The sequence below is a fragment of the Eptatretus burgeri genome, chromosome 2 (assembly GCF_056783735.1).
Source record: "Eptatretus burgeri isolate ZD-2024b chromosome 2, Ebu_testis_v1, whole genome shotgun sequence".
NCBI classification, from domain to species: domain Eukaryota; kingdom Metazoa; phylum Chordata; class Myxini; order Myxiniformes; family Myxinidae; genus Eptatretus; species Eptatretus burgeri.
The window spans coordinates 87,156,307-87,180,936 of NC_140962.1; the positions used below are offsets into that span (position 1 = coordinate 87,156,307).

General features: G+C 44.7%; 1 protein-coding gene across 1 annotated transcript in view; it reads right to left on the reverse strand.

Annotated features, from left to right (window-relative positions):
* The window catches only part of LOC147032504 (gephyrin-like), a 96,503-nt gene that overhangs the window by 11,852 nt on the left and 60,021 nt on the right, over nucleotides 1-24,630 (reverse strand). Inside the window, exon 3 of the mRNA XM_085870187.1 lies at nucleotides 7,975-8,032. Within this exon, the coding sequence (XP_085726313.1) occupies nucleotides 7,975-8,032 (58 nt within the window). The remainder of the gene's footprint in view (nucleotides 1-7,974; nucleotides 8,033-24,630) is intronic.

Genomic DNA, 24,630 nt, shown 5'->3' on the forward strand with positions numbered 1-24,630 from the left:
ATGTGCAAAAGAGGAGTAAACAAAATACAATTTAATAATCAGAGATTATGATGGACGTATAACAATACAAGGACATTACAAAGGTTTGAGAGGAATGATGAGAACTTCAAGACACCCGATGAAACACTAATGGAAAGTTTATATGACTGCTATTTTGAAAACACTAAAGATATAACTGCAATAAATAATTATTCCAACCCTGGGGGATTTTTGTTAAAACATAAAATTTTAATATCTCACCTAAATGAAATGAAGTACATATAATTAGAAGGAAAAAAAATTTTCTTCTGAATTTTATATTTACATATAGAACTAAAAGGGCACTTGGTAAAGTGCATACCTCCGCCAAGTAATGCCCGATTCACGAGAACATGTCTGTCCCAATACATTTTTGAAATATCATGCTGAACAGTACTATATCGTTTTTGGCCCTGTCTCTCAATGGTGAAGAATCACATTGAAAATTAAATAATTCTCGTATCCAGATCCAGATTCAGATCTTCACCAAAATCGAATCAATGAGTCCATGTCACACAACCAACCTGTCCACCAAGTTTCGTCCGAATCTGTCCATAACCTTGTGAGATATCGTGCTATTACTATATATTAGTCCGAGTGTTGGCCAGGATAGCGTGCGTTAGGGTCTGAACAATGTTTTTCTGCATTTCTGTGATCACCAGACCATCTGAATGAATATTCCGATGGATGCCACTCTGGCACCCTTGAGCATTTTTGTAGAAACCCATTAATATACAAATTAGCGGTGGCCATTGTCGAAATTACTATTTTTCTTAATATCTCCAAAAGTAAGCGTCCAAATAGCCTGGTTGAGGTGTCTACACCCATGTTTTTAGGGTCACTGGTCATGATAAACCTACTTACAATTTGATAACATTGAAATTTAGCTCATTAATATGCAAATTAGCATAACCCAACCCCCTGAATTTGTCCACGCTGATCGGAGTTTTTGCAGTACAGTTATACAACAACAAAACTGTTTGAAAATAACTTGCGCAGAGCCGTTTATCCCCAGTACAGTTGTGAAGAAATTGCTGACCTCAGAAGATCAACAGCATGAACTGTTTCTGATCAAGTAAGTTGAGGCTTGTAATGTAATGAAAGAAACATGGAGAACTGAGTTTTAAGTAAGAGTAATATCTTCTGATACAGTAGAATGATCGATATTATTTGCAAGCAAGTTTTTTTTTTATTTAACATGATCTGTCTGAAAGCAACTGTGTATTTTATTGATTTTTAAAAGTACACAGGGTGGAACGTGTTTCCTGAGAGTTTTTTAAACTACGAACAAAGAAATTAAATGTTTACTGATGTTTATAATTACCTCTATTGTTACAGGTTGAGGCTCCATCACCATGGGAGACTGTTTCTTCAGTCCCTGCGATGCAACTAAAGCTGGAAAACCTCTGGTAACAGTTGGTCCAGACAGAGTGCAAAGTATCATCCGGTCAAGCAAAGCAAGACAAGATGGTATACATGAAGAGCTTGAACAGAGATTACAGGCAGACAAATCTATCGAGCTCAAATACCAGAGACTGCGTCAACGTACACATCACGCTCACACATAGAAAGACACTTGAAACGAATGAGTAATTGTGGTGTAGTCTGCGGGCCTACGGGGAGGGGCATGATGATGATGCATGATGGGCGTGATGATGGGAGGAGGGGTCGTGGTGGTCATCGTATCTGTGAGGGATATAAGGTGTGCGCGCCGTCTGAGGCCGCCTGGGGGCGTTTTTGCTGCGTAGTGCTGCTGTGCTTCTCATTTTGCTGCTTCATATCGGTAACGGGTCAGAATTTGGTGGGTGCTTTGTGCACCTCCGTCTTTGGAACCTGGCCTTTGCTGCTCCACTCGCTCACATCGACACATTATATGATGTGGTGTGCTATTATGCTTCGCTATTGGTCATTTTATTTTCATGATTGTTTTACCGAAGTCCTTATAATGCTTCTTATATTGGTGGTCATTTAATAATCATACTTTTAGGAGGGAGGAGTGTGGTGTAGTCTGCGGGCCTACGGGGAGGGGCATGATGATGATGCATGATGGGCGTGATGATGGGAGGAGGGGTCGTGGTGGTCATCGTATCTGCGAGGGATATAAGGTGTGCGCGCCGTCTGAGGCGTCGTAGCAATACTGGAGTCTCCCGGCTCGTGAGTGTGCCGAACACGGAATAAAGGGGAGCCGCCTAGCAGAGTACACCCGCGCTCGCACTTGTACAACACAGCCCGGCTCGACTGTCCTTCCGCTCGTGTCTGCCTGCTAAGCATCTCCCATTTCAGTACAGTACAGTAATGTCTGTTTGGAAGATGCTTCAACAAGCAAAAGAAGCCGTCGTTCAAAGATGACAGTATTTGACTTTAAAGAACATTGCATTTTTTGCAGAGAAAAGTGCATCATGGACTTTGATAAGAAGAATCCTAATCGTTGGCGGCGAGTTCTCCTTTGTAGGACTGCAGATCATGTTGATCGGAGAACTTTCAAACAAACTATTCTTGATGTTATCGATTCCCGCCAGGATGAAGAAGGACAGAAGGTCAAGATACGATTAATGGGCGCAATCAGCGATTTTCATGCTGCTGATGCGAAATATCACAATGACTGCAGAAAGTCCTTCATGGCACCTCGTTCTGTTGCAGCAGCAGCACACAGTGGCAGAGAAACTCAGGACATTGAGCCAGCTGTCAGTCCATCATCCTATCGATGAAAAACGACATGTTACGCATCTGGAATTCAGTAGAAGTCTACAATATGTACAAGGATCATGGAGGAAAGCAATACTCTCGATGAACCCTGTTATCCAAATTGTTGGATATACTTGGCTCTGAGCTTCTGCTTCTGTCTGGTGAAGGTGTCGCTAGTTTAATCTTGTTTCGCAGCAGAGCGTCTACTGCAATCAGCTGAGTAGCATCAGATGAAGATGACGCCATTGATGTTTCCATGGAACGAATTGCCAAGAAGGTTGCACAAGAATCTAAGCAGTTGTTGTCCGACCCCAGTTCCTATCAGACTAGAATTAATATAGATAATGCTAATGAAGCAGTGAGTTCAACCCTTCAATTTCTACTCTCCAAAATATCAGCTAAACTGGACTGCACACTTCCAGGAGCTCCGATAGGAAACATCATAACGAATATGATCACCAATCGACCAACTACACTCCAAATAGCACTGAGAGTTCTAGTCAGTCGTAAAAGCCTCATCGAGCAGTTGTAAAACTATCGTGTGACCTGTTCCTCTGATGAGTTTTATCGTTTCAAGGGATCAGCAGCAAAGGCTGCAACTGTTCACTCCGGGATCAGGGGAACCGCCAATGCTGAATGTGGCCTCGTTCAGGTTGTTGCTGACAACTTCATCACAAATATCTCATCCCAGAATGGACTCGTTTCAACACATTCTCTTGCAGTACTACTTACCATAAAATATCAGGAGATATCTTCCACATCTGAAGATGAAGCCATCATCAGACGATTGACCCGTGATGAAGTGAAGACACCTGTGACAGAAGACATTTCGGTTCAGTTACAAGGGACCCGAGAAACCAGCGATGCCAGTTGAAGAAGCCACACGTGTGGTGTTACCTCTCCGTGGATTGGCTCATCAAGCTATACAACTTAGGAGAGTTCAAGACATGGATATCTCTTTTCTGAAGCAAATCACTTCTGATGAGAATACACCAGAGTTTGGTGGCTTTAATACGAAGCTCTGCAGAGAGCAAGGACGATCCATCCAACCTGCAACGAGGGCCATTTATACACCACTCATAGATATGGATCCAGCTGATCCGGACACGGTTTGCAGCAATGGAGGAGGGAAAACGCTTGACCGCAGAGTGTGGACAAACCGTAACCATCTTCACAAACGACCAACAGCTGTATTGCGTGGCCGTTTATGGTAAAGGGGTTTAGCCTGAGCGATTTACTCAGTTCATAGCAAGGCTGGGCAGCATGCACACCCTTATGAGTTTCATCGGTTGTGTGGGGAACTTTATGGCTGAAAGTGGGCTGGAAGACGTGATAAAATCTGCCTTTGGAGTTGTTGCTCATATGCTTGGTGGAAAAAAAAAGTTTCCCCAAAACTTCAGGGCCCTGCGATTGGTGACTGAGGAGGTCCTTCGTTCCAGCGTGGCTCAGGCAGAAAGTCATGAAGACTTAATGGACACTCTTGAAACCAAAGCAACAAAGAGCATGACCACACAATTATGGGTACAGAACCTTGTAAAACCTGTATTCATCATGATGGCGTTTGTTTGTGCTGAGCGTGAAGGAGACTGGCCATTACATCTTTGGGCTATGAAGGAGATGCTCCCCTACTTATTCGCAGCTGGAGATCACAACTATGCTCGATATGGGCTCTACTACCTTCGATCAATGGAAAGGCTTCATGGAGACATTCTGGAAATGTTCTTAAAAGGAGATCACGTGATGCGGCACAAGAAGGGCCTATGGAACGGCATATGGCCGGATATGTACATTGAGTCCACGTTCAAGCGCTATGGTCATTGCATACATGGAATCGTTGGCATTACACTGAAGAAGTGGGCCTATAGTATGCACACGTTTAGTAAGATAGTCCACGATCTCACAGATATGTCTGAGGGGCACATACTCACAGAGGTGACCATTCACACGGAAGAGAAGCCATCACGGATATGATCTGATGCAGAGGGCCGAGATAAGCTTAGGAGAAAACTCCAGTCCTGTATCGACCCACTTGATCCAAAAGAACATGCAGATAGAGTTGTCAACATTGTAACTGGCAGAATTGGACCGGAGAAGGTGAATGCGCCAAGGGCAGTTGACATTGGCCGAGCACAGATGCATTGGTATGAAGAAAGCTGGCCAGCAGGATTCAACACTCCCTTTCCTAAACAAGTCATAACTATGGCAGTGACACGGAAAGTCATGCGTGTGGGATCTACTGAGGTTTGTGATCTAAATCTCATCCTCTCCAGAGTCATGGGACTCCAACAAAGTCGAAACATCAAACTATGTGACGTCTTAGAGTACGAGTTTGCACCTGTGCCAACATCAATGTTCGATGAAAAGGGGGAGATGAGAATAGCAAAGACCAAGTCGACATTGAAGAAGAATCTCCAAGTGGAAATCTCAACAAGACTGGGTTCACAACCTGAAGTCACCATCTTAGATGGTTGTGCAATCCTCTGGGTTATTCAGTGGCCGAACAGGGGAATTGTGCAAGACTGTGTTGACAACTTCACGAGCTACATCATGGCAAAGGTGGACAAATCAGATGTATATCTGGTATTTGACAGATATCATGATTTCAGCATCAAGAGTGTGCACAAGATTAGCAAGAGCTGGGCAGCAAGCCAGCAAGTGCCACAGGTTGAACCACCAGACTCCACTGCCTCCACAGCTGGTGGTTCTGTCAGTAACTGAGAACAAAGTTCAGCTGATAGAACTGATTTGCCAGAATTTTATTGACGTTAGTCAGCAGAGAAAGCAGAGCCAACACAGGCTCATCATTATGGGACAGGAGTCTACCCCAGTGGAAATACACCATGGAGCCCAAAGGTATCGCACTGATTTGAAGATGACACATGAGGCAGATGTCATCATGATTCAGCAAGTCGCTAAAGTTGCTGAAGATGGCGCAAAATGCATCACAGTTATCTGTGATGATACTGATGTGTTCATCTTCCTTGTGTATCACTTCGCAGAACTTCATCTGCAATGCTGCGCCACAATGGAAGTAACATTTCCTGGCCGATCGTTGATCGACATTGGGGCCACTGCCAGACAGCATGCCAGGATGGTGCAAGACCTACTCGCTCTACACGCACTGACAGGTTGTGACACCGTTGCCCAGATGTATGGTAGAGGTAAACTGACTGGCAAGAAGACACTCGCAGCAGGCCATTCACTTCAAAAACTTGGGAATGTGGATGCATCTATTGACGATGTCATTGCCGAAGCCGCTGTGTTCATGGCTGTTTGCTATGGTAGCAAGGAGAGAAGCAACATGTCTGATGTTCGCAAAGAGGTGTGGTCTATGAAGATGCGAAACCAAATGCCATCAAAGCACCAGACCTAAAGGCTCTGCCACCAATTAGAGTCCTTTGAACAAAACATGCGACACGCTCATATCCAGACAGCAATATGGAAGTCAGCTGCTGAGTTGCAGCCACCACCTCTGGATCCCACTCAGTTTGGATGGAAACGTGATGAGGCATCAAGATCATTACTTCCAATTATGCTGCCGCCCAACGTCGCTCTTGCACCACCAGAGATCTTGGAGCTAATACGATGTGGATGTTCCTCCGACAAGCAATGCTACACAGCTCAATGCCGCTGCACAGCAGCCAAGTTACCATGCACAGTTTTCTGTACATGCCATGGAGATACTGGCTGCAGGAATGGGCGCACCAAGACAGCTGCTGCATTTGCCCTTGATGATGACTCTGACACTGAATGAGACACCAAGCACTGAAGTAGCTTTCATAAGGTTTACAAACCTGTTATATATATGAACATTTGATTTACACAGGGATGTCTTCTTTTGTTCATGTTGTTAGCTGCTTTCATTGCATACTGTCGAATTGTTGAATCTGTATGAATAATAAAGTGATCTATATTCACAAAGACTAAGCCTGGTGTTGGCTTAGTGGTTAGGGTGGTGGCTTGGGATCCTAGCATCCTGAGTTCAAGCCCCGTAGGCCACTGAATCAATATACACCAGGAGGTTGACTCAGCCTGTCATCCTTCCGAGGTTGGCAAAATGAGCACCAGTGTACTGATAAGGGGGACACTGCATCAGCGGCATTGCCGCGTCCCACCCAATGATACAACCAGCAGTCTGTGGCTGCACTCAATAGAGAGATTCACAAAGACTGAAGTGTTTTTTTTTTTTCTATCTATATGTCTATTTATCTACATTTTCAATAATGGCGACTGATAACTTGCATATTAAATGAGCTAAATTTCAATGTTATCAAATTGTAAGTGGGTTTATCATGACCAGTGACCCTAAAAACATAGGTTTGGATGCCTCAACCAGGCAGTTTGGATGCTTACTTCTGGAGATATTAAGAAAAATTGTTATTTTGATAATGGTGACTGCTAATTTGCATATTAATGAGCTAAATTTAAATGTTATTACATTTTAAGTGGGCTTGTCATGACCAGTGACCCTAAAACCATGGGTCTAGACACCTCAACCAGGCTATTTGGATGCTTACTTTTGGAGATATTAAGAAAAAGAGTAATTTCAACAATGGCCACCGCTAATTTGCATATTAATGGGTTTCGACAAAAATGCTCAAGGGTGCCAGAGTGGCATCCATCGGAATATTCATTCAGATGGTCTGGTGATCACAAAAATGCAGAAAAACATCGTGCGGACCCTAATGCAAGGTCATTTGAAAAATGGTGTTTGACACCCGGACTATATCGTTTTTGGCCCCATCTTACAATCGTAAAGAATCACTTTTAAAATTCTGGTATCCAGATCTAGATCTTCACCGAAGTTGAATCAATTCATCCTCATCACACACCCAACCTGTTCACTAAGTTACGTCGGAATCTGTCCATAACTTTGTGAGATATCATGCTCACGGACAGACAGACAAACAAGGGTGAAAACACAACCTCCACCACCTTCAGTGGCGGAGGAAATAAAACTTATTGAAAAACATACGAGACTGTTAAGACCTTCGAGGATGCACTTTTTCCCATCTTGCACAGAGCACCATTTTTTGGCACAGTTAGCAAAGGAACATCCCAACTAACCTCTGAGTTATCAGCACAACATAATATGGTTTAATTAGGTATAAATAATAGTCCTCCCTGTTTTTTGCAATCTTAAATGATCGGCAACGCTCAACGATAACGCAGTTTCACTGGACACTTTGAACAACTTTATGGATGAAAAAAAGAGCAACAATACTTCAAATGGTGACCAAGTGATCACAGGAAAGGACATTGAACTCTTACCTTGATGTCCTCCATCTCTTCTGGCACAATCTTATAGACAGACACGAAGCCTCCAAACCTGAAATGACAAATAAGTTATCTGGACAGTGAGCCGATAAGACTTTTGTGCACAAGACTGGTAGAAAAGGCAACTCCCTTCCCCTTTCATTCCTCAACCATGCTATACCCTTCATATTTCAGGGCTGTCGAAGCATAAGCAGAAAGTGGAGGGTTGCCACCCTTGTCAAGGCACAGATGATGCCACAAAAGTCATGCTTTCTCCAGTTATGTTTCACACAAAACCTGCCTTTGTGACATACCTATTGCTGAGGAACACCTGTGCGGTAAGCAGAGGTAGTGTGCATGTTGGAAGATTTGTTGGGACAGTGTATATCACTGTTTTGAGCAAGTGGTTTCTTGAACGGCATGTATTTCTTGTTTGTACATTGGTCTTTGTCAATGATTTCCCAGCTATCAATTTCATTTCCAACACCAGAAGGGCACTCGGTGGAGCGCATACCTCCACCACGTAATGCCTGATCCATGAGAACATGTCGGGCCCAATACATTTTTGAAATATCATGCTATGCAGTACTATATCGTTTTTGGTCCGATCTCTCAAAGGTGAAGAATCACTTTATAAATTAAATAACTCGAATCCAGATCATCACCAAAATCGAATCAAATCGTCTTTGCGACACCCAACGTGTCCACCAAGTTTCGTCCAAATCCGTCCACAACTTTTTGAGATATCGTGCTATATATCATTTTAAGCCCTATCTCTCAATGGTGAAGAATCACTTTAAAATTCTAGTCGTCAGATGCGGATCCGTATCTTCACCAATATCGAATCAATTCTTCCTCGTCACACACCCAACCTATCCACAAAATTTCATCCGGATCTGTCCACAACTTTTTGAGATAACCTGGACACAGACAGAAAGGGGTGAAAACATAACCTCCTTCACCTTCAGTGGCGCAGGTAATAACATTGCTTTAATCCCTTTGAGTTAAGTGATAACTGAACCACTACTAATCAAAAAAGTACTTAAATATGTTCTTAACAATACATTTTCTGTTACACGTAATTGTACAATAATTTATTCTGACAATGGAATCTTTTTTAAATATTTCGTCACGTAAGTAAGACGTCATGAAAAAGTACTGCGGTGGCCTGCAGGTGAGAATACTGGACTGTTGTTCCCACAGGTTGTGGGTTCAAATATCCCAGAAGGCAATGGCATTAAGAATTTAGATTCTAAATCTCTGGAAACTGAGATATCGTCACAGATTGTCCAAAAACCCCCCAAAAAAACAACAAAAACATTCTGCTGGCTTCAGCGAGGAAGAAATCAGCCATTTCTGCCTGCCCTGGTTTACACAGTATTGTTGACTTAATGCCCTCAAATGACTGGAAATGGACTCTTTAATGTTACTGCAATCCCCATAACTGAAAGTAGAAACGCATGAATAAAATAAGCTTTCTAAAAAAATGAGAGAATGTCATAATAAATAAGTTCAACACTGAAAGTATACTATATCCAATTAATTAAATTTGAGGCTTAATTAACTTGTTTCCTTTTAGTAAAATTGTTATAATATAACCAAATTCAACTATGAGTGCATTTGTTTAATTCTTATAGGAGACTGACTATTCTGGGCCACAACAGGCCTAACGGTGCGGAATGCTATTATGCCACCCATACAAGTAAAAGGGGAAGAAGATGACAACCTGATCTTCACTGTTGCGTGTAAAAAATACAATGAATTTCAACAAATCCACAACCAAATGTCTTTATCTGATTTACCAGTCAGAAAATAAATGGCTACATTATAAATGATGCTTTTCAAGACTATATAATAACACATCAAGCAGTTCGTTGTTGAAGGCCTTTCCTGCAGCAAGTATGAGTACCTGACCAGGCTTATCGTGATCCAAAACATCGATTTCCTCACACTACAATAAATCACCGAGAGAGGTATGGCTACTGCTCAAAGACGAGCCGTTATGTCTTCATTTTTTGCAAGTGACCATCCGATATATTGTCTGGAAACCTGGCAAGTATGACCTGAAAGAATGTACAGGTGCTGCCAACTACTATATTACACATAATGAAATTTTGCATTGGTGAAGTGAGGATGGTAAATGTGCACAAGCCACCACGTATAGAAAGACTGTGCCCAGTGCTTCTGACATCAAACAAACCGAGTGATTTGTTGGATGACATCAACAGGACATTGAGTGAGGTATGCTAACCGCCGTGGGAAGCAAGGAGAAGCTGACATTTCGGGAAATAACCATTCATGGCTCCGACTGCCCCTTAATAAGACCATTGTTCTGAGGTGGTGGACTTACCACGACCACAATAACATCTTCTGCAGGAGGATATCACATTGCAGGCAATGTGCTTGTCAATAACCCTTTTTCCCAGTGTCACAGCTACATGATAATGGTCGGCTCTTGGAGAGAGCATACCAATAGCTCTCCAGAATTTTAAAGAAGTAATAGTCTTGAAGGCATGAGTTTGTGGTTTCACCAAAAAGATTCAAATGTAAACAAATGCTAGTTTAAAAAAAAAAAAAAACGTCTTTGTTCTTCATCAATGACAGCTGCTGGCTGTTCTATTTCATGTGCTTGCAGCATCAATCAGGGATGAATATTCTCATAAAGCCACAGCTGAACAAATTATGTAAGTCTTCACCCACTTTTAACTCCGACTTCACTCGCTGCATATATATTTAATCGATTTAATTTCTCTTGGCTCTTGGAAAATTTTGCTGAGTGTACCGAAGAGTGATGAGAGTCAGACTGAGAGTAAGAGTAAGACTGCTGTGAGAGCCCATGTAAAAATCTTCATCTTCAGCGAATTTCACATTCATGACAAGGCTGAAAGCCCATGTTTGGAGGCACAGGTATGTGATATTGTTGTGGGGCCGAGTTTCGGTGGCGAGCACGACCGCTAAATGGAGCAGTGGAGTCGGTTCCACCGAACACCCGGGATTTATAGGTCGTCACCCCGGATAACTCCGGAGCCGACGGGTCCCTTATCGGACTAAAGATCGCCAATAGGTCAACCGCGTCGGATAGGGTCGATTGCCAATTTCAATTTACCTAAATACCCACGTCGTCCAAACTACCGGGAAATTCACCCTCGGCGCAGCTCGAGCGGAACGAGCCGTTAGCGTGCTCGAACCGTGCGTAACCCGAGCGGATGTTTACCGAAGTCCGTCGGTCCAAATGCACAATTTGCCGCTTCCCAATTTCCCAACACGCACCGTGCTAAACCAATGAAAGAAACACAGAAACGAGCTGAAACATTCAACAGGGGATTTATTTATAATGGGGGGAAAGGGAACACACAAAGAGCAGAGTTATCCGACTATAAGAAATGCAGTCAATGTACAAGCAAAAGAAAGCACTTACACAGTTTTACTTAGAGACAGGGCCCAGGGACACACACACGCACACACAAATACCCCAGGAAAAGATTGACCTCGTGGGTCTATCTCGGTCAAGCCGGACCGTGGTACCTGTCCACTATGTGCGGCCACACCGACTTCGAACCACCATGGTGGGACTCGAACCCATGACCCGAAGTCCATGACCATGACCGTCTGCAGAACCCTCATCGACAAAACTCACTGGCTTTGGATGCCAGGTTGGAAATGTCTCACACACGATGACCGGCTGCTTGACAAACGCTACGATCTGTGTCTCCCGAACGCTCCTGCCACGAACACACCGTCTCTTGAAAGCTGGTCCAGACAACCACACTTTCTCCTCAGGAGGGAGGGGCTTCTTTTCCTGGCCACTCGCCTCCTCATTGGTCGGACCCATCGCGCGATTCCCTGGCCGTCCTCCATTGGACAGGCCCACGGTCGGCGGGGTGACTCCCACCCTTCTGGGTGGAGTCCCGATCAGAGGCGTTTGTGGCTCCGCCCACCTCCTCACCTCTGGCCACGTGCGTAATGGCGATCGTGTTGAGTCGGAAACGGGGCGGGTGAGACGCCCACTCCTTGCCGATTGGCTAAAGAGGGACGCCATGCCTGTTAGACTCCGCCCATACGCGCGCTTGCTGGTGAGCACGCAAAGATTGCCGCGAGCAGTGTTGGCGTGGGAAAGTGAGGATGGGCATTGTTGTAGTTGTTGTAGGGGATGTAAAAAAAAATCCTATCTATAAAATAACCCACAGTGCACGAACACTTAATTCCCATTAGACACAGGGGATGGATTCTTACTAGAAACACATACTTACCGATATAACTGATCTATAGGGACTGACTGTTGTGTGCAGTAAGCTTCCAAATTCGTAACAATATATAGTCTAGCAACTTTATTCGGAAATTAATTCAAACAAACAATTCTAGTTGGAGAACCATACCAGTTGCAGAGTTCTGGATTTCAAACAGACTTGGTAGCATCGTGCATCCGCTTCGAGTTTGGTTGGTCGGTGGTTTCATTCTCACCATGGCTGAGTCATACCAAAGACTTAAAAATGGAACATGCTGCTTCCTTGCTTGATGCTCATCATTTACAGGAAAGAACACGGATAACCGCTGAGGGTTCATAGAATAGTTTAAGTGGTGGTTTGGCGTTTTAAGTAGTGCTTTGAAAGAGATTGACTGCAATGTGATTTTGCATTTTAAGTGGTGGTTTGAAAGAGATTTGTTAAGTTTGGCTTTCTCCCTTGTAGACTGTGCACACATCTGTATCTATGCCTGGCACATATCAGAACCTCTCAACCTTGAGTATGTCATTTAACGAAAAACATAAGAGAGAAGAAGAAGAAAAAAGTGCCTAATATCAATGGTATGATTCAAGCAGTGATGGACAAAAATTTGCAAAGGTTTCATAAAAAGCAGACAACTTGCATATTGAAGGTTCTTCTTCTTTGGTAGGCAGCACAAGGCTGCAGGTTAGCATCATTGACTGAGGGAACGGCTGTGCTGTAGGTTAGGGCAGGAATTTAGAATTTGTTATGGTTCCGGCGATAGCTCGCCTACTCTTCGCATAGGGCACCATGAGATATTTAATGTCCACTAACTATATTGGAGGTAATCATTGAGTTCATAAATATAAATATTGTTGCGGATTCGCACCCGCCGGCGTGCGGACGGCCACGTAACTCGAATCGCGGCACGTCGCACACCGGACGGACAATCCAGTCGTGACCCTCTCGGACTAACGCCGGGAACCAGTCACGGGTGGACCTTTCGGTCTCACCACGATCGTGCCAATCGGCCCCCGCGTGGGATAGGGTTGCTCGCCAAATTCGACCTACCTAAGTACCCACACGGAGGGTAGACCGGGCGATCGCACCTCGCCGCAGGTCGACTTCGGACACGGGCCACTTTAAGCGACCCGTTCCGTACTATCGGGATAACCGAGCGGTGTTATTCGTCGGCCTCGACGGTTCGATTAATTATCGGGCGTTTTAGCCCACGACCAACCCTTTACGTGAAGTAAGATGGAGATTCAATAGAGGAAAAGACAAAGCGAAGCGGGAAAACAGTTCAACAATAAGCACATTTATTTCGCGATGAACGGAAAGCACACATATACAATTCCACCAAAAGCACATGTAAAAGAAGAAGACAATGCAATATTACACAAAAAGCAAATGCAACAATGCAGATCTAACCGACTACCGGGCACACGGCAACACTTATACAATTTTACTTCACAGACGGCGCCGACAACACATATTCCCAAAGCAAAAGAAAAGAGAACCACCCTCTAGGATGAGGGGGGTAGGCGGGCCTGGGGCCGAGACCGTGTCGGGCCTACCCGTCTGATGATGAGACGCGGAGCGGCGGTGGCGCCTCAACTCCGCGGGCCTCGCGGACAGTGTCTGGTAGGGGGTGGGAAAGGGGCCCCCTTTGTCGCACTATCTCAGCGCGGGGGGAAACAGGAGGGGGTTGCTGATGCTCGGGGGAAGGAGGATTTCACCCTGTCTCGGGTCCCGCGGTGAGCGTCTCCTCCTCCACCTCGGTCGCGTTGCTGGCCTCTCCCTGTGCAGCTCCCGGCACCGACGCGAGCACCCCCTCGTCCGCCTTCGCCGCCGTCACCTCTCCACAGCTCCGTCTACTCGCCCTCTCCGTCTCCTCTCTTGGCTCGCCCCAACTCTTCACTCTTGATTTCTCCCACTTCTTTCCAGCTCCACCGACGACTCTCTTGAACTCCGCACACAACTCAACTACTTTGACTGACGAACGCAGCCGTTTATATAAGCCCCGTGGCTTCGCTCTTTCACCCTTGACCCTCTGCCTCCGACCCTTCACCTCTCTAACTGGCTCCCCATTGGACCGAGGAAAAATGCTTTTTGATCCATGAATTTGCATATAGCGACCGCCCTCCAACGCCCTGGAGGCGGGGCCAAATCGCCCCTCGCTCACCGATTGGACGGAACAAAAGTGGGCATGAGTCGTTTTTGATCCGTTTTCTGCGGAAAGTCCGTGATGTTTTTGAATACGCTGCTCGGTGCGCGCCCTTCACGAGTCCAGCATCGGCGCCCACAAGTGGCGTGGGAGTGACGGTGATGCGATGGTGGCGAGTTGTGACGGTAAAGGTCGTGGCGGTTGTGGTGAAGCGGCGTTGTGGTTGGTGGTTGTTGTTGTGAAGCGGCGTTGTGGTTGGTGGTTGTTGTTGTGAAGCGGCGTTGTGGTTGGTGGTTGTTGTTGTGAAGCGGCGTTGTGGTTGGTGGTTGTTGTTGTGAAGCGGCGTTGTGGTTGGTGGTTGTTGTGTGATGGCTGTTGAGACGTGGTTGGTGGTGGTAATAATGGCGGCTGGTCCAAAATAAAGATAGTAAAAGAAAAACGGCTATCCTGAAGAGTCGCAGCCCGCATGAATGACATTTATTCCCTCTAGACAACGGGTTTTGGCCTAACTACACATATACTTACAGAGATATCTCACCTAAGGGACCTGAATGGTGGTTTGTGAATTTCGTCAACCACAACAATATGTTGCAATCACACCACTGTACATACAATTTGATACTACTCACAGCCTGTATGTTTGTGGGTGTTTATTTGTTTGTTTGACTTGTATGCACTCCTAAACTGCTGGATGGCATGAGTTGAAAGTGGGTGGTTGTACTTGGGGTATGTCCAGGAATGTTTTAGGTGTTTATATTAGTCGGACCCCAATATTTGCGGACCCCGTGGATTCACGGGTCAAAGTGTGACCGACTTCAACAATCGCGCTTCACGGTTATTTTTTATATATACATTTTTTTTTAATTTTTTACACTGCAAGTGTGGTCTCCTATATCCACCTGGGAAATAGGAAATCAGCCAACATCACACACAGCATTGGATTAAAAAGGTGCAAAAATGGATCCCCTTAACCACAGACCAATTAGCTGACTGTACTTCAAACCATCAGCAAGGTCATGGAATCCATCATTGCAGGTTGACATAAAATCGTTCCTTTTCTCCACCAGCCTCATCTCAGATCAATTTGGATTCAGACTTGGTCACTCCACCTTGAATATTCTGCTTCAACTCTCCCAATAATGGTGGAGGCCCTCAACATCAGACATGAGATCAGAGCCGTCCTCTGAACATATCTCGAGCTTTTGATATAGTCTGGCATCCTGCCTTGCACTCCAAACTCTGTCTATGAAATCCAAGGCCAACTCTACTCTTGGATTACCGACTTCCTCCACTCTCGTAGACAACGTATGGCTCTCAATGGAACCCTTTCTTCTCCTCTCCCTGTCAAGGCTGGAGTGCCCCAAAGCAGTGTTCTCAGCCCCATATTATTCCAAATCTTCATTAATGATCTCACTGACTCTCTGGAAAATCCTCTTTTTGCTGATGTATCCACATTGTCCACCCCTTGTGTTCTTCCTTACCCCTCATCATTACCAGTTGATCATCAGTTGATTTGGCTTTTAACCTGGATTCATTCATTGTCAGGCTGTAAAACACAATTGGACACAAACAGCTCTTTATATTTTAAGTTTATATTTTAAGAAGCATGTCTGCTCATGAACCGTACTCCATAGACATTGTCATTTTTGCTAAAGTGTTTCCTTTGATAAGGGTTACAATCCTTGACGGGTAAATGTGGGATAGGTTCTACTTGTCAAAATCACATCACGTGTTTTTTTGAAATTGTAACGACTCTGTTGCACTACCCTGTCTTCATGCCAATTCATCAGCTATATACTGTAGCATTGACGGCTCAACTAACGTCGAGCTCGTCGCGGTGGGAAGTTATAGTCCCACGATGTCCCGAGCGGCTCAATTGAGGAGACGTTCCGAATTAATGGCAGACAACGCGCGCGGGGGTAGTGAAGAGACACGACAACCTTGCAGCTTTTAAAACCAATGGGTATATTTCCCAAACCACAACCAATAAAAACCAGGGATGATTGAATCGCGAGGAGACGACAGCGGATTGGGAGGGAAGGAATAGAATGGAAGTAATACATAATTATGTACAATGAGGTGAAAATGAACCTAAAGAAACAAAGGCGCCTCACTGGACTCAGTCACGGACGGGGGAAAGGGAACAAAAATTGGAGGACTCAGCTCTGGCAGCAGCAGGGATGAGTAGGTGATGAGCAGGAATGAGCAGGATAATGAGGCGAGCAGATGTTGACCAGGACGATGAGAAGACGAAGTGCACAGGCTGGTTAACGAAACGTGGCCATGCAGGAATGACAAAATGGGCAGAGGCAGGTAGGCAGGATGAACAGGTACAGGACGAAGACAGGCAGGCAAGCAGGATGTCCTCCTTAAAACTCTTCTTCCTCAGACCAACCAGCTCTCAGCCGCATTATCATACTCTCTCGTCTCCAACTCACTGACCAACTGCATCACCAAGTGCCCGATCAGTTCGTCCCTTTCCTCTCTCTGGGCAACGTTCCATCCCTCCCAGGCAATCCATCGCTCCACCCCTTGGGAGGCACTCATAGCTCTTTCGTACTGAGTCTCCTGGCACCCCCGGTAGAGGTTGTACACATGATTTCCTTAACCATAATCCCAAACTAATTGTTACCTCACACCACCCCCTGTATGGTGCACATGCAAACAAGACAATTCTTAAACTAACGTTGCCATACTTATTCATCCAGATGGCTATATACTCGCAAACGGACCATGCTACTCTATACAATAAATCAAATCTTGAAAAGAAATACTATTAATTTTGCAAAAAATGCTTAAGAATGTACACAACAGAGCTCAACCAATAAACACACAATAACACTGAGTGCACAATGTATACTGTTCTGTCATTGCCACAGGGGAAAAGCACATACTATATTGCAGACTGTCACAGTACTAACATCAGTAAATCTACTTGGTACCGAATAGTCATCCAGTTCAGATCAACCATTGTCCACATTTGTTGAGAAGTTTAAGAATTAGTCTTCATCCTGACAATCTGCATATTCTCGATCACCAACAGACATAACAGCTGATGCGATCTCTGTCCCATTGTCCACCTTAGCTTGTTTGCATAGCTTGCGTTGCATAATAGGCTTCTTGACCAGCAATGGATATAGAATAAAAATGGTTGTGCTTCATATCTAAAGGAGGCCATTCACATGAACATTGCATAAACTTCGTCAGTTTTGTTGATCGCGCAAAAGCTGCTACCCAGACAGAAATCACACTGTAAGATAGCAATACAAGCATTGTAACCGAGTGTCAAGGAACCTACACCACCAGACCACTTGCTTTCCACAGTCCAGGCAGGAATTTGGAAATTAGCTTGGGTGCCGCTCATAACTAAGATAATCTTCGCGAAGAACACCGTGTGATCTTTAATATTCACCAAATAATGCTTTGCATACCAGACACCTAGTTTAAGATCCATTTAAGCAGTGGTGCACATATCGAAGTACAATCTGGCCTATGAAACACGAGTGACATTTTATAGCCTGACCAAGGTTCAAACACAGGCTAGACAGCTCAGAGGTGAGTGCACATACCTCCAAGTTACCCTGCCAGCCCATCAATGGATATATACATACTGGTAGTAATGCCCGGCGTTGCTCGGGCTTTCTTGCAAATTTCCTGAATAGCTGTTAGCAGTTAGCGGTTAGGGGTTAGCGGTTAGGGTTAGGGTTGCGGTTAGGGTTAGCGGTTAGCGGTTAGGGTTAGGATTAGTGTTAGCTGTTAGGGTTAGCTGTTAGGGTTAGCTGTTAGGGTTAGTGTTAGGGTAACTAACCCTAACCCAAACCCTAACACTAACCCAAACCCTAACCCAAACCCTAACAGCTTGGCGTAGCGGAGGTAAACAGCGCCCGGGGCAAAGTGGAAATTTGTGTCCCCCGTAGGCCTTAAACTTGAGTGGATTTGAATGGAAAATCCCATAAGGTATATCGATTTTTTCAAATATCGGATGTGTTATGGAAAAAATTTATAGCCAATGACCTAAGTTGGACCAAAAGCCATAATCGTACTGAATTTGAATGGAATCCGTTGGAGTTTGTGAAAATGCATCAAAAATAATTTTGAGGGGCCTCTTTAGGAAGACAATAATATCATTAGTATATGTGCCAAATCTTGTTTCATTTCATGCAGTAACAAAAATCTGATGGTGGAACAAAGAAAGGGGCGTGCCAAAATATTAATATAGATGATTAATCACATCACTTACCAGAGATAATCTCGAGTCAGACTTGATATGCTATAAAGAGCAACCACCAAACCCTACCCCTTCCCTTATGTCTGATTACACTGAACAACAAAATTTTTTTACTGGAGATGTGTAAAGTGATTTAGACTAATTTGGGTACGCTGATTTCAAAAATCATAACCGTTTTGCTGTATCACGTCAGGATTTTCAGTAACAGAAATATTCCCATTGCCTAGAAGTCAGGATTTCAATGAAATTTACAAAAATTCATTTATTCATTTATTTCATCATGAATGCTTCAAAATTATAGAAATTACAGAAAAACTCCACTAGAATGTAATTAAAAATGCTTTAGGCATGTGGCTTTGCGTTTGTGCTGCTCTGTGTCAGTTTCACGATGCAGGAACCAGCAGAAATCGCCCATCATGTTCGGGTTGTGCCGCCCTTGGTAACGCGTCTCCATGAGTGAAATCTCTTGGTGGAATCGCTCGCCGTGCTCGTCCGAGACTGCTCCCAAGTTGTCAGGGAAGAAGTTCAGGTGCTGGTGTAGGAAATGGATTTTCAGGGACATCCTGGAGCCAAGTTTCCTGAAGGACTCCAGCAGCTGCTGCACTATTTCTTCATAGTTGTCCGCGCGCTCGTTCCCCAAGAAGTTGTCCGTCACAGCTTTGAAGCTCCTCCACGCTGCCAGCTCTTTGGGGTTTAGAGTTGTCGGAAAAGTTTCGTCCTTCATAATCTGTCGGATTTGCGGTCCAACAAAGACACCAGCCTTGATCTTGGCCTCCGACAAGGTGTTGCCAAACCTTTCCTTGAGGTATAAAAACCCACGCCCATTCAGATCCATTGCCCGTACAAAACTTTTCATCAAGCCGAGCTTTATGTGGAGTGGTGGAAGGAAAACCTTGGCTGGGTCGACAAGGGCGACATGCTTCACGTTGTGTCGACCAGGTACATGCTCTTTTCGCTCTTCCCAATCTTTCTTCGTCCAGTGATTCTTGTCGTCTCTGCTATCCCAGAGACAAAGGAAGCACATGTATTTCGTGTAGCCTGACTGCAGCCCTAACAACAGCGCCACCACTTTCAAGTCTCCGCAGATGTGCCAGTTGAAGTCATTGTACTTGATGGAATCAAGCAGCTGCCGCATAGTCTCATAGGTCTCTGTCATGCCGAACGCGTGAGCCAGTGGGACTGATGGTTTCTCGTTGCCATTGTGGAGCAAAACAGCCTTCAAGCTGTTCTTCCCCGAGTCGATGAAGAGGCGCCAGTCTGCAGGATCGTGATCACACCCAAGTTCTTTCAACAGACCATTGATGTCACTGCGGAATGTCATCGTGTCTTCCATCTCAAAGAACTCAGCCATGTCTCTGTGACGTGCTCTGAACAAGGATATCTTGGTGTTAGGTTCAAGTAGATTCCACTGCTGCAGCCTTGATCCAAGCAGCTCTGCCTTCGCCTTTGACAGCGAGAGATCTCTTACAAGATCATTTAAGTCTCCCTGGTTCAGAAGGTGTGATTCTTGAGTGTCGGGTTCAAAAGGTTCATCATCACCATCCTCTTCACCACTGCTTACAGCTATGTTCTGATCAGCTGGAGGTGTTGGAATGGGGTTCTCGTCATCATGAGGCACAGGTTTACGAGCAGAGACACAGTCAGCGTACTTGATGTGACCTTTATTCTTCTTGTTGAAGCCGGCGATGCTTGTGCAGCAGAAATAACAATCATCATGATGATTCTGCGGCTCACGCCATATCATGGGCACCGCAAATGGCATGCTCGCGCACTTGCCCACCAACCACTGAGTCAAGGTTGTGTGACAGCTTGTGCAGCAGATGTGTGGTGCCCAGCTCTGTTCTTGGTCCCCCACCTTACACCCGAAGTAGTGAAAGTAGGCGGCCTTCATTTTCACTGCTGTAGATATACTTCGCTGTTGATCTTTTTTGGTATACCGACCACAGACATAACAGAAGTTGTCAGGATGATTGGTACAGGAACGCCTACTCATCTTTATCTGAAAGAAAGAAATATAACACAAGTTAACAACAATTGTACGAAATAGACATGTTAAAGACATATGTAAATTTCATTGAAATCCTGACTTCTAGGCAATGGGAATATTTCTGTTCCTGAAAATCCTGACGTGATACAGCAAAACGGTTATGATTTTTGAAATCAGCGTACCCAAAATAGTCTTAATCACTTTACACATCTCCAGTAAAAAAAAAATTTTGAAATTTGTTGTTCAGTGTTATATTACTGGGGTCAAAATTATGCTGAGGTTCAAGGATTTGTGGCGATATTTCATCCTCTCCAGTCTTATCCTCCTGGACAAACCAATTGCGGTGAGATGGTTGCTTTCACTTTCTGTGTTCAAGTCCTGCACAATGAAAGATATTGGTGACATTTTTCTGGGATTTTGCTCACAAATTGGTTAGTCCAGGAACTTTTATCATAAAGATGCATGACAAGTGCTTAACAGAAAGAACTACTTCCTTGTCCACCATACACCGGGCACACACTTTTTTTTTGGCTTATACAAACAGAATTATCACTTGTCCTGAACAATCAATCAGAGAGCCTTTAATGTCGAGCCCAGACATTATATTATATGTGTGTACTGGACATAAACAGTAGGTGTATACATGTGCATGTCGATGGAAATGTGTTGTTGTTTGTCGTTGTTTTGGCCTCGGTGTCACATCGTTGTGAAGCCAATGGACTGAAGGCATCTGGCAACGTCAACCAGCTGCTCCTAGAGATATTTTGTGGAAGCAAAATGAAAGGATTGACATACCTCGCCAGAAGAAGGAGACCAACAGATCGGAGTACCTGAAAGTCTTCTTAAAGAAAAGTTAAGCAACGCCGCGTGTTATAAAAATGATTAAAAGCTAATATTCATGAGTAATGAGTTCTCTGACAATATACCACATGTTAATGAAGGTGTAGACAGCATGAAAAATCATTACATGTCGTGTTAAGTGATTACTATTCACGCAAGTCATTCGACTCATTCCTAAATATTGTTACGTTTGAGGGGGGGGGTATGCATTCAAAGGGTAATTAGGATGTTTAATTAGGTATGCCATGCTGTTCGAGTGTATCAGGATCTCGATGTAATAAGTAGCAATTCAGTGGTGATAAGTTGTCGAGTAAATGTCCATTTCTTCAAGGGGGAAATGATAATTGTCACGTAATTAGATAGGGACACGGGATAGGGTAAGTGTGTCTGCGTAAACCCCTTTTAGTATTCTCTGGGGGCTTGCCGTAACGTCACAGGACAGTGCTGCGGATGGCTCCGCCCTGTGATCACGATTGGCGGAAGGCGACGGCGCTGGGCCAATAAAACGGCTCGATTGGAAGTGACGAGGACGGGAGGATAAAAAGGTTCTGTTCGGGTCGAAAAGGAAGAGGAAGAAGATCGGTACAGAAAGACCGTTTTTTGGGGTGGAGGTTGTTGTGCTGGGAGCGTGCTTTTTGTTGCGCTGATTCGGCCCTGGTTTGATCGTGTCTTGTAGCCTTGCTGAGCCTCGTGCCTCACCTTGGTTGGCTCTGGGGTTCTGCTGGCTCAGAGTACGGGGTCGAACGGCGGGCGGACCTGCCTCCCTCTCCTGCTCGCAATTTGGCGCCAGAACTGGTTCCCTGGCGGCTGTGAGCGGACTTGGGCCAGGACCAGGAGGTCGACAGCACCACGGTTTCTCCTGCCCCCCTGACGAGAGCAAGGCCAGCTCGTCTGACGCCAATCCAGGGACTGTTGCGTCCACACCACGGTCCAGCCTGACCACCAGGAATAGCTACGTTTGTGTGTGTGTGTGTGTGTGTGTGTGTGTGTGTGTGTGTGTGTGTGTGTGTGTGTGTGTGTGTGTGTGTGTGTGTGTGTGTGTATACCTGGCGCCTTAGAGGGTTTGAGATTTGTATATCCATTGGAATTGTCTGTGTTTTCCCCACGCCCGATCCCACACCATCCCGTCGAATCGCCCCGGATCCCTCTTCTTGCCGAGTCTTGTTATTTCTGGTTAGAGGAATAAACGTTATCAACTCAGTGAAAAGCGACTCGTGCCACCTTCCTCATCCAGTTTGCGGTAGAGCGATTAGAACCGCCATCTTTGGGTTATAAATAAATAAACCGCCTCCATCGTTTCGGCTCATTCTACGTTGGCGGGACTGTTCAAGTCCCGTGGACGTCACAATATTGGTGGCTTGATTTGTTCTTATTGATTAGTTCTTGTAGATGCCAACAAGGAAATGGAGGGAGGAGGATGAGGAGGAGGCAGAAGAGAGGGAGAAGAAGAGGGAGAAGGAAAGGGAGAAGGAGAAGAGGGGAAAAGAAGAAGAAGAGGGAGAAGAAGAAGAGGGGAAAAGAAGAAGAAGAGGGAGAAGAAGAAGAAGAAGAAAAAGAAGAATGCTTTTAGCTCTCTTCCTTGTTAAGGACCTGTTCTTGTGGATCAGGCCCACTGCAACCCTGTTACATGAACAGCTAAGCAGCAATATCAGCCATAATTATCATGTGCAATGTCGCCAACGATCACTAATCCTGTGGAGGTGATCAACTTAGTTCCTTGCAGGAATGAAACAGACAAGGAACCACAAAAGGAGCAGATATGATAAAGATAAACTTTAACTTTATTACAGTTGAAATTTACAATGTCGAGACAATCCTTCAGGTAATAACAATTGATACATCCAAGGCATTAAACAAAATCTTAAATCAAACAAATGAGTGCTCTGACAGGAGGAAAGTGAAACAATTAACATGTACAAGGAATTGCAACAAGGTCCAAATTATTTAAGCTTGTATGCAAAACACAAACGCAAGGAAAACACAAAAAAAGGGGAAATGGTCTTGCACCCTCTGCTCTTTTCATGCTTTGTACCCCCCTCCAGGTTTCTGCAGGGTGCACACGGTCCATCATCAACACCCTTCTGGTGAAACGACCTAAATCCAGGATCATTGCTCACCTTCACTCATTTGTTCTTCTTTTTTCCCTCTTGCGGAACCAACTTCCAGATTCTCATCAATCTCATTCTTCTTTCCAGGTCTCCAAGACAGCTGTTCACCACCATCTCAGATCACCCCGAATCCAAAACCATTATATTTTCTACCCTTATGAACCCCCACCACCACCCCCAAGCACACTCCGAAATTTGCTGTTTTTCTTTCCTGAGAGTTTTCTTCTGTATCCATCTTGATCACCCCATGCATCATTTCTTGCGTCCCATTCCTCCCCACACCCATTGTTTGTCCAAGTCTCCCTCCATTTTGTCCTTTAAACTCTTGTTGTTTCCACCCTCTCTCTCCTGTTACATTTGTTCCACTGCATCTTTATCCGTTCAGAGGTGTAGCTCTTACACGAGCCTTCACTCTGTATACTGTACAAAAATTTAAAATAAATAAAAACTTTAAAATAAGAGTGCTTGTTTGGCCTTATCGTTTTTCCTCAAGAGTGAAAGTTTCTCAGGTTGTTCTGGGCATGGGTTTCTGTGCATTATGAGGGTGAGAACATGGTGTGATGAAAAAGTTGCTTTTCCAGTTTTGGAGTGCTCTATGGGCAACAGCACAGCCTCCAGAGCCAAGTTTGTTCAGACCTGTAAGGCTGTACCCATAGGTTGAACAAACAGTCATTTCCAGTCACAGCTCTGCCTTGAGCAGCTCACACTATACTGGGATCCCCTTGAGAGGTTGAAACACTGCTCTCGTCTCAGATCTACACCTTCTGGCTTCTCTCATTGTCACGATTCATCCACAATGTCTCCCAGCTCCATGATGCACCTCAGCTTCTCGATACCTTTCAATTTGGATGTTTTGGATCTTTTTTTTTGTTTTTGGAACACCAACAGACCGGAACTGCAGAGGAGTGCGACCCAATTAGCGACAGCCAATTGGACAACGCCATATTAATAGAAAATAAATGGGGCTTCTGAGGCAGCCATTCAAATGAATAGGGGAAAAGGGAAAAACTTTATAACTTAGGCCCCAAAAGCCCAAAATAGGAGACTGCTTTCCTCCCCCTTCCATACAAACAAATGTAAAATTGAGACTGTCTCAAGGCCCAAAAGTCCAAAATAGGAGACCGATTCCTCCCCCT